Source organism: Lipophrys pholis, assembly GCF_963383615.2.
Source record: "Lipophrys pholis genome assembly, chromosome: 22".
Classification (NCBI taxonomy): Eukaryota; Metazoa; Chordata; class Actinopteri; order Blenniiformes; family Blenniidae; genus Lipophrys; species Lipophrys pholis.
This window is the reverse complement of record NC_137644.1, coordinates 9,926,378-9,937,716: the sequence shown is the minus strand read 5'-3', so window position 1 is coordinate 9,937,716 and position 11,339 is coordinate 9,926,378. Positions and strand designations below refer to the sequence as shown.

Here is an 11,339-nt window from a genome sequence, read left to right as displayed (position 1 = left end):
TCTCTTGAGCTGGTTGGAGAATTTCTATGTTAACCAGATTAATAAACAATGGAACAACACTTGGATGATAACATGGCGGTTTATGGTGTCTCTGGAAAGCTTCATTCATAATTTTAACTTTTGGGTTTACTGGCCACATTAATTAAAAGAAAACAAAAAGAAAACAGTTTTTCCAGATTAATTTATTTGTTTCTTGAACCAGAATGAGCCGTTTAAATCTTTCCTTTACTGTCTGTGTTATGGAATATTGAAGCAAATTATTGTTGAGCTGTAAATTTAGAAATTTTTAAAATGAGCGATTTTTGAGTGGACTTTGGTTTGTGGTTTTTGACTTGGTTAAGTAACAGAACGTTTATAAAAGACGTAAAGCCAGTTGTTTTAATATGAATAATATTAAATATGTTCCATCTCTGAATATTTGATCTAATTGCACAGATATTTCTCGGCGTGTTTAATTTTTATGCCAGACTTCATTCAAAATTTCGGCAATTTAAATTTTTCCTCGTCTCCTTGATCTTCACCGCCTCGCGGATCAAAACGTCAACACGATGAATTATTAGTTATGACGTGGGAGGTCCACTCGGCCAATAAGGGTCCAGCTCTGACCGAAGCCCCTCCAATCAGGACGGTCAAGGACTCGGAACAGGTCTCCTCGTGCCGCTGCTTCTCCGTCAGACTGAAGCTGGACTTTACGCGGGACGTGGCTCCGCACGCACCTGAAGGGGGAAACACACGCGCGCCGGAACCGGGACTGATGCGGGCGCTCCGGGACCGGGTCTGATGGACGGAGCGGGAGCAGGAGCAGGTCCATGAAGAGGGATGGAGAGCCGGAGCCGTGGAGTCCGACACATGTGCGCCCTGAGCCTGCTGCTGGCCTCCGTCTGTCCACTGTGCTGCAGGGCCAGCTGGATGTGAGTACGAGCCCGGCGGCGCGCACAGGGGCCCCCAGCACACGCGCACACCTGCAGGGCACGCGCACAACCTGCGTTTTATTCTGAGCTATTAAAAAAAAGAAGCTTCTAACATACAGACTTAACTAGTTTTGATACATATCACCATGTTGTTACCAACTCGTTTTATTGACCCATAACTAACTACTAGTCAGCATTTTTCTACATTCCAACTTTGTTAACCACGTGGTTTTACTTTATCATTATGTATATACAAAATGTATGGTAACTAATTTATATTAGTTAGTATCCTTTCTTTCAATACTACGTCTTAACTTGCTGTAATTTACCATCAACTAGTTTATAAAGTAGAATAATTGGTTTTATTCAGTGAGTTTCTGGTGCAAACTAAGATTCTGAAGCATATTACTATTTTTAATCTTTATTAACTAGTTTGATTTACATTCACTTGGAGGATAGAGTAACTGTATTTCATCTTAACCCGCTGTAATTTACCATCAACTACTTTAATAGTTTTACTCAGCAAATTTCTGATGTAAACTAAGATTCTGAAGCATATTCCTATTTGTAACTTCTATTAACAAGTTTGATTTACATTAATTTTGATTAAAAAAAAGGTTTCTGATGTATATTATCAGTCTGTAACCCGTATTAACTAATTGTATTTCAAAATAACTAACTTTCACTCACCAGTTAACCGTTTTCTAGTTTCCACCTTTCAGAACTGTATTAACAAGATAACTAATCTCAAATATAAACTTATTACCTTTTCTTTTGTAGAAACTACGTGTTAACTTCCTCTAATTCACCACGGATCAGCTCTACTAGTTTATAAAGTACAATAGTTAGGTCGCAGTTAAGTTTCTGAAGCATATTACTATTTTTAACCTCCATTAACTAGTTTGATTTACATTAACTTGGAGGATAAAGTAACAGTTGCTAGTTAGTCACTTTGTCTGATAGAAAGTAAATAGTTGAAACTTTTTAGTTTGACATTAACTAGTGTCTGTCTTGACTGTTGTTGGTGTGTGTTATTAATTTACTTTACTGTAGTTAACTGTTAACATGTACTGGTTACTTTTCCTAGAACTGTGACTTCTTGATTGGACTCAAACGAGTTTGTGTAGTTTGTTCTGTTTATGTTGTCCACCAACCCACTACTCTATTCATAGTAACTTCATACTCCTACTCGCTAATTTAGACAAACTAATTGTGGATTAACTGGTTTTAATTGTTAGTTGTTGGTACTCTTTTTGTGGGTTTTTAAAACCTGCGAAAGAAATAATTCACTTGATATCTAGTTTTGTGAAATTGCAATTAAAAGCGAATACAAATCTACATTATATATGAAAGAAATAGATTGTACTGAGAATAGATTTTTTTAGAAACGTCAGTATTCATTAATATTTAGTTTGAATCTATCTATCTAGGATTTTAAAATATTTAAAATTGTATTCTTGAATGCATCTGCAGTTGTAAATTAATACTATAATATTTTAATAATATAAGAAATCTTTTCTTCTGATTTTTTTTTTATACAATTAAATACAAATGTTCAATGTACAATCTAAACTATTACAAAATTCACCCGCACCAAAAATAAATATTTCTTAAGAAATTAGTATTAATGTTTTGGTAAACACAACAAAAATCTTGTAATTTTAATGAGGAATATATAATTCATAGAGTTCAATAGGAATTCTTAAAGAACACATTATAATACAATAATATATGGCAGTTATGTTTCAGTGAACCAAGAGGAAAATATGTCACAGAGATTAAATAACAAGTACAAAATGATCGAAAAGATATGAAGCTACACACAGTGTGACACAGTGAATACTCATAAACTAAAGTGATTGGGGAAAAAATCTGTTTATATTTGATGAATTTGTAATGAATTACATTTTCACTGTTTCTGATTCATCAAGGATTCTTGTATCTGTGCATGTATATTAACAATGATTATTTTGTTGTAAATTCGTGTACATGTGAAGTTAAAACTAACTAACTAACTAACTAACTAACTAATCAACCTTTCCTTTTTCTCAGATGTGCAGCCACATTAAGCCAAATTAAAGCTTCATGGGGGTCAGAGGTTTTGCTCAGGGACCCCTGGTCGTGACCTGTCCGTGGAATTGAACCTACTAACTACCTTTAACAAGACCGCCTCTTTTCTTGAGGCCATCGCCGGCCAGATTTGTGAAAAACACTGAACTCTGAACGGTTTGGGTTGAATTTCTATGAAGGTCTCCAACGCTCCCATTAAACCTTCAAACTGTCGTCTTGTGTCTCCTTTGCTTTTCTCACTCAGTTCATGAGTGAAGCTTCTGACCAGGACACGTTTCAATGCTGTACATTCGATTTATAGGACGTTTCACTGAAACTCAGAGAGGAATGTGGCCCTGCCATGAGATATTTACGCTCCGAATTGTGAAATAAGTTGTTAAATCTGAAAAACTTTAAATAAAATCTGTATAATAGATGTTTAACTGACAAAAAAAATTCAATTCAATTCAAATGTCTATGTGAAGGTTCACACACATTACTATTATATAATAGTAATAATATTGATAATATTAATAATAATGATAGTACAATGGATTTAGATGCAAAATATTTGATGTTCTTTGCTCCAATGAAAATAATAACAAAAAACAAAACAATATAGTTTCAATAATCACCTTACTAGATAAAATATTTAAACTAGAAAATATATTATTTAATGGGAAATAATCAAAATATATATTATTATTATTGAAAATAATAATAATGATGATAATAATAATAATAATAATAATTTGTGCATTTAGCCATGTTAACAATATTAGCTTAGCTTCTTGTTTGTGTGGAAGTTACTAAATATTACCATGTGTCAGGTAACTTTTTTAAAATGTAAAAAATAGTCCTAAAAACGTAAACAAGTACAAATAGAGAAAGACATGAGTGCATTTTGTTTAGGCCTGAGTTGACGCAGCGTGCGTGCTGACGTCAGCCGCTGTGTCCGCAGGTGGCTGGGAGTGAGTCCGGGGGCCGGACTCGGTACGGGACTCGGTACCGAGGCGGGCGGCCCCGACACGGCCGTGGGCTGCGCGGAGCTCCCGCTCAGCCCCAGGCAGAGCGCGATGTGCCGCCGGAAGCCGCTCCTGCTGCGGAGCGTGTGGGACGGCGCGAGACTGGCGGTGAACGAGTGTCAGAGCCAGTTCAGGCACGAGAGGTGGAACTGCTCCACCACACTGGAACCCCCGGGGTTCGGACCCGAGCTCACCGCAGGTACACACACACACACACACACACACACACACACACACACACACACACACACACACACACACACACACACACAACGACCAATTCATTCCACAGACGTTTTGAACAGTTTTCAAAGAATTTTATCACTGAAAATTCTGTTAGAAATAAACATTTAAAGCTAAATATTGTGTATTTTAGTCGCTACTTGGTCAGTTTTTCCAGATTCCTATTGAAATACCTTGGTGTATTTTAGTGTGTGGCCTATAAAGTTTTAAGTTTTTTGTAAGTCTATTTAATTAGTTTTGTGTGCGTTGTCTTGTATTTGTCTGCCATGCAGAACTTTCATTACTCCACCTGCTTGTATTGGAACTCAGTGGACACACTCTGCCCTCTACAGGCCGCACTCGGTCACTACACCCCATCTTCATCAAGTCCACTGAAATATTATTGATTCTGATCATAAAGTCAACAACTGCAAACATGATGAAAGAGATAAACACGCATTTTAAACCACGGTCAGAGCTCAACTGGAGTTTTTCTGTTCTTCTTCATGAGACAAGAAAACTAATACTAATAATTTTATCTTTATATGTAAAAAAAACATTCAGTTTTCATCACAAAACCTAACTTTTAATGGTTATTTTAGTTTATTTTTGTATTATTAAATTACCATTAATATAACTATCATTATTATTGTTGTTATTTTAAACAAAATTGTATTTTTATTACATACATAATTATATATTTCCTTTTATATCTAAATCATACTATTTTAATGGTATGCATTTGAGATGATATGTTATTTTACTTATTTATTAATCTATATTGGTAAATATTTGTAAACTTTTTTGACATTACAGTTTAGTTAGTTTTCATTGATTCTGTCGTGAATCTTCAAATATTTTAATTTAATCCATAATTTAACAGTGATATGAATACAATACTTTTTGATATTGTCATTATTTGAATAAAATATGTATTTCATTATATTACATATTGAAATTTTCAAATATTTTTTTTATATATATTTTCTAATTTAGGAAGTGTTTTTAGACTTTACTTGTTTTTTTTTGTTTTTCATCTTAATATTAAATACATTTGACTCGGTTTTATGTAATTTATGATATAATTGGAATTAGTTTTTATTAATGTTTCATTTTGACTTTAAGTATATTTGTAATGTCTCCCCCTCCTCTTCCTCCTTAATCAGGGACCAAAGAGACGGCCTTCATATATGCCGTGATGGCGGCGGGCCTCGTGCACGCCGTCACGCGCTCCTGCAGCCAGGGCAACATGACGGAGTGTGGCTGCGACGCGCGGCTGCAGGGCGGCGGCTCGCCGGTGGAGGGCTGGCACTGGGGCGGCTGCTCGGACCACATCCAGTACGGCACCTGGTTCAGCCGCAGGTTCATGGACGGCGCCGCCAGGAACGCGTCCGCCGGCCACGGCGGCTACACGCTGAGCTCCATGAACCAGCACAACGGCGAGGCGGGGCGACAGGTGACTGTTCTTATTCTCCTCCACCAGCTTTACTGGGATTTTTCTCGAAACACATAAACGCTATATAAAGTCTATTATGTTCTCCCCTTCGTTCATGTCACTATGAACACGGCTCAAAACTATGTAGTACATATGCCAAGCCTTTAGGTGGCGCCATACCTGCCACAGAAATACACCAAAAAGGACTGACTCGCATCAGTAGCTTCTGCAGCTCGATCTGGAGCATGCAATCCGCCATTGTTGTTGTTAAGCGACGTTGTGGAGAGGGTCGCGGGATTATTGGTTGGAGAGGTGGGGCGATGACGTCATTGTTTTCGGCTAATGTGCGTCTCGTCCGTCCACACATCAAAGCCGAGGCAGCGTTTTCAAATTCCTCCATTCTGGAACCCATTTGGAAAAAAACCGATATTTTCAGTCTCCTGTGTGGAGGATCGGCCAACAATGATGCAGCGACATGAAACGGCGTTGTCATGTGCCCAGGGCCTCACACGATTGTTTCTGTCGCAGTCTGCAGGAGTCCTAACCGTGTGTTTGTGATCCGCAGGCCGTCGAGCGCACCATGACCACCGACTGCCGCTGCCACGGCGTCTCCGGCTCCTGCGCCGTGAAGACCTGCTGGAGGACCATGGCGGCATTCGAGCGCGTGGGCGCGTACCTGAAGGAGCGCTACGAGCACAGCGTGCAGGTGACGGAGCGCTCGCGGAGGAAGAGCCGCAGGAAGGAGCCGCGCCGCCTCGCCGTCGCCGCCGACAAGCACCAGCTCATCTTCTTCAACAAGTCCCCAAACTACTGCCTGGAGGACCGGCGGCGCGGCGTGGCCGGCACCAGGGGGCGCCGCTGCAACCGCGCCTCCGCCGGCCCCGACGGCTGCAACCTGCTGTGCTGCGGCCGCGGATACAACACTCACGTGGTGCGACACGTGCAGCGCTGCGAGTGCAAGTTCGTCTGGTGCTGCTACGTCCGCTGCCGGCGCTGCGAGAGCATGAACGACATGCACACCTGTAAATAACAACAGATACAAACTGTCAACAAGTACAGACTGTCAACAAATAACAACAAATACTGATTAAACAAATATAACAAGTACAGACTGTCAACAAATACAAACTAAAGAAACACAGACTGTAAACAAGAATAGACTGTAAACAAATATCACAAATGCAGATGTAAACAAATAACAACAAATACGATTGTAAACACCTACAAGCTATAAATAAACGGGCTAAACAAATGCTGCAAACAATTACAACATCCACAGACTGGACAAGCATGCAACTAAACCACAGACTAAACAACAACTCCTGACTTTAAACAACTAGAACTACTGCATACCGGTAAACAACTACAGACTGTAAACAACTGCAGACTAAACAAACAACTACAAACACCTGTAAGAAAAGTACACAGCAAAACAATGAACAAATGCACAATCATAAACAACTATATCTAAAAAATAATGTCGATAATGATGCATAAGTAAACAACACACACAACAAAAACAGTGACCCATAAAAACAAACAAATAACTGATCTTATCAACAACTGAAAACAACAAAAAAGGTATCCCAACGACAACCAGCAGGGGTCAGACTAGAGGGCCCGTTCAGACCTGCGGTAACGTGTTTCGGGTGATCCGATCGCCCTGAAGTGTGAACAGGCACCAAAGCGCTTCCACTCAAGCCACTTCCTGTAGAGGTCCGGGGATCTGATCACGTAGGCTTTGTAGTGTGAACAACATGCGCTGCGGCTGCGTCCCGGGGGCGATGGCGTCACAGGGAAATCCGTACATGTCATCTGTGCACGTCGTGTTTTGGTTTAAGAGACTGCGCCGGTCTGAGTTATACAGTCTTGAGACCTTTTATGGAAAAGAACATGGACGTCCGTGCGTGGAGGTCTGCAGAGACACGGTCTGATGGTGGCCTGGACAGAGGAGACGCCGCCGGGGCGTTTCGTAGAAGTAACGTAAAGGTAGTAACACAATCCTTACTGTACTGGTTTACTCGAGGTGCACGATACAGACACAAGTGTACACAGGCTGCGTCAGCGCTCGCCACATGTGATTGGATCACCCGGAACGCATGTTGAGCCCAGGTCTTAAAAGACGCAGAGACTGAAAACGTGATCATGGATCTAGAAAAACAATAAATGTTTATTTATGAAATCCTCATGTGTGGAACTGTTTTTATTCTGAAAGTGAATCAGTCGCTAGAGCGACCCACACAATGCTGACGGCTCAGCTAACGTGTCACTACAGTCAAATCCTGGTTTCAGGTCTTAGTACACAGGGTTCAGATCCTGGTGTGGGTCCATGCTGAGTCAGCGTTCCATCCTCAGAGCGCTTGTAACTTGTTGCTTCTTATCAGTGATGACTGGGCAGGAAAAAAAAAAAAAAACTGGGGGAAAACAGGATTTCCTGTCATTCTCACACCGCCCGAACGGAGTCCTCCAGGAGCAGGACCGAGGCCCGAGAGGAGTCAGCGGGGGTCCGGACCAAGGCCCAGACTGAACCCACAGCGGGGATCCAACCGAGTCCTCCTCCACCGAAACGTTCAGAAACACCACTGACGCTCCGGAACATCAGTTCATCTGGAAGATGCTTGACACAATGCCACGAAACGATGCTAGACGTGAACGTGTGTGAATGTGTGTGTGTGTCTGCGTGTAACGGCAATCTGTTAAAAGCTGCGACGCGGCAGTTTTCATTGACTCTAGTCTGCAGGAAACACACGAAGCGAGGAGGAGGAGGAGGAGGAGGAGGAGGGGGATGAAGAGGAGGAGGAGCAGGAGGTGTAAATGAGATGATTGTAGCTGTGTGAGATCAGAGACGATTCAGGAGCGATGGAGCTCAGTCAGAGATCACAGCTGCTGCTACTGATGATGATGATGATGACGAAGACTGCAGCTTCGCAAACGGTAGATATTCATTCATTCATTCATTCATGTTGTATTCAGGATTACTTTTTATGGCTCAAAAGAAACTTTTCATCAGCTGTTTCTTTCTGGTACAAATTGAATATCTACAAGTTGATTAACATCAGAATAATAGACCTTAAACTGCCAATCTTAAATAACTGATTATACAAATTTACAGATTTTTACTTTTGTAACTTTAAAACTGTTCAGCTGAGAACTTAGAACTTCTTCTTTTTCAATAGAGAAAAAGAAATTACACTTCATAGATTGTTCAAAGTGGAAAATGTCAGTCTTTTAGACCTTAAAGTGTCGAAATAAAACTGGAATTTCAGAAATTACTACTTGAGGACTTCAAGGAACTTCAAACTGTTTTACTTTACACATTTAAAATGTTTTGAACCAAAAACTCAACTTGAGCACATTTTGAAGTCTATCTTTAGAATAGAACATTAAATAATTCAACATCACAACTTGTCGAGGTTTGGAATTTAAAAACTTTAAGATCTTAAATTAAAAAAAATAAATAAAAGAAATTTTGTAGAACTTTTGCTTCAACACTTTAAGTTTCTGAATATGACACCTTTTAAAGTTTTCACAAGAACCTTAAGCTTTCAGAAATGTTGACGTTTAGAACTTCAGTACTCATATATCCATGATTCTCAAACGACGGGACGCGGGCTCCCTCTAGTGGTACATGAGCTCAAATCTTAAATATCTAAGGGGTTCACGGGGTTCTGAGGGGTTCTGGGAGAATCTGAGAGGGTCTGAGGTGATTCTGGGAGGGTTTCGGGGGGGGGGGTTCTGAGGTGTTCTGGGGTGAGGGGGTGGGGGGGCTTCCTGGGTGGATCTGATGCTGCTGATAGCCACTGATTACACTGACTTCCTCTTCACGCTTCGCCACATTCAAAGCCGCGCCGAGATCTTGAGCTTCACTCTGTGAGGAAAACATTGAACGGAAAGAAAACCCTCTTTAACATGACAAATTCTCTCAGAGGAAACTTTTCTAGCTTCATATGTCACAGTCAAAAGTCAACGATTAGCGTCTAAAAGATTCACAGAATGTGTCACATTAGTGACCAAACATATATATTTCTACACATAGCTACATGTTGAAAAGGAGTGAGGAGAAATACATCTATTAATTTCTTTTACATAAATCAAAAATAATCAAAGGGTGGAATTTGGGTGAATTTAATTTCCAATTCACCCAAACTACTTGATTAATAGCTAATCATCAGCTGTGCTTTCATACACGTTTGTCATCACTATCAACTCAATGTGCTTTACCATATACACTTTACTGTCAACTTTTATTTCCATTTTATACCTAATGTGTCATCAATAATTTGGTTGTTTTTTTTAGGTTTAGTAGAGAAAACAGATAGTGGCTTACAAAAGTATTCAAACCCCTTGAACTTTTCCATATTTTGTCACATTACAACGACAAACATAATTTATTAGTATTTTATGTGACAGACTGATAAAAGTGGAAGGAAAGATAGTGTGTGGGATGCAAAAGTGTCCCTTCATTCTGATACCTACCCAAAGAAGAATGGGCAAAAATGTCAGTCGCTAGATGTGCAAAGCTGGTAAAGACGTACCCTTCAGCTCTTGGGAAATATTGGAAACATAACAGAAAAAAGCTTGATAGATATTAATGTTTAACTGCAAAACAGAATGTTCCTAACGTCTCTCTTTTACCTCACAGGTTCAGTAAAAGCAGCCTCGATCATCACGCTATACTGAAATCTACTGAACTTCACCAGCTAGCCATGGCCTGATCAGTCCTGTAATTCCACCTTGTACCAGCAGATGGTACAGTGAGCCACAAAATGATTCTTACAATAGTAACCAAAATTCAACCACAAAGACTCACTGCTGCTTCTTAGTGGTACAGGAAGGGTATGAAATCAATCAAGCCTTTTAATGAAGGGGGAATTTCATTATTAGCATTCGCTCAGCCGCTGTGGTGAAAGTGTCGGTGACCTTTCACTCTCTGGTGAACGAGTTGTGGTGTTTGTCTTTGTCAGAACTTCTGCTCAGACGTGAGGGTGGTGAGAACTCGTACGCTCTGTCACTCCTGCACCATCAGCCAGCTCATACCCTGTCCTCCCCAATACATGAGAACGCCCAGGTCGCTGGCCTCCGACTGCAAGTGAGCAACGCCACACGACAGGCTACACGCTAACTACATGCTAACTACACACTAATCACACTGAGAGCTACACGATAACTACTTACCTGTCGCTACACACTGACTACGCAAAAACTACACACTAACTACTTGATAACTACGCACTACCTACACTGGCAGCTACGACTAACTGCCTGACAACTACACACTAACTACTTGATAACTACGCACTAACTGCGTACAAATCACACACAATCTTCACACTCACTGCACGTTAACTGCACAACTACAAATTAACTAGACACTAACTACATACCACAGTCTAACTAAAGGCTAACTATCCACTAGCTACACATTAACCACACAGAAAACACACAATAACTACACACAAACTACACGCTTAACACCACCAACTACAGGCTGGTCAGAACAAAAATACACACTAACTACACACTAACTACATGCTAATGAGACACTAACGTCACACTTAAAGCACACTAAGAAGACACTAACTTCACAAAAACTACATCATAAGCAAAGTAACTACACACTAACCACGCAGAAACTACACATTAACTACACACTAACCGGATGCTAACCACGCGATAACTACACAGAAAAATATATGA

The 11,339-nt window shown here is 40.4% G+C and overlaps 2 protein-coding genes across 2 annotated transcripts in view; both read left to right on the top strand.

Annotated features, from left to right (window-relative positions):
• The first annotated feature begins 3,901 nt into the window (after positions 1-3,901).
• wnt16 (wingless-type MMTV integration site family, member 16) lies at positions 3,902-7,821 on the top strand. The gene is made up of 3 exons (XM_080491684.1): positions 3,902-4,184; positions 5,374-5,663; positions 6,208-7,821. The coding sequence occupies exons 1-3, from the start codon at positions 4,037-4,039 to the stop codon at positions 6,670-6,672; spliced, it is 903 nt and encodes a 300-aa protein (XP_080347810.1). The 5' UTR covers positions 3,902-4,036; the 3' UTR covers positions 6,673-7,821.
• Positions 7,400-11,339, top strand: part of stab2 (stabilin 2) — a gene marked incomplete at its 5' end in the record, with an annotated part of 30,878 nt that continues 26,938 nt past the window's right edge. Inside the window, 2 exons of the mRNA XM_080491580.1 lie at positions 7,400-7,459; positions 10,607-10,731. Of these exons, the coding sequence (XP_080347706.1) occupies positions 7,400-7,459; positions 10,607-10,731 (185 nt within the window). The remainder of the gene's footprint in view (positions 7,460-10,606; positions 10,732-11,339) is intronic.

What these genes read in the sequence shown, in the direction of transcription:
- wnt16 (XM_080491684.1), top strand. Translation starts at nt 4,037, where the DNA reads ATGTGCCGCCGGAAGCCGCTCCTGCTGCGGAGCGTGTGGGACGGCGCG. An exon ending in CGGACCCGAGCTCACCGCAG is followed by an intron (nt 4,185 to 5,373) that starts GTACACACACAC and finishes CTCCTTAATCAG; the next exon opens with GGACCAAAGAGACGGCCTTC. An exon ending in ACGGCGAGGCGGGGCGACAG is followed by an intron (nt 5,664 to 6,207) that starts GTGACTGTTCTT and finishes TGTGATCCGCAG; the next exon opens with GCCGTCGAGCGCACCATGAC.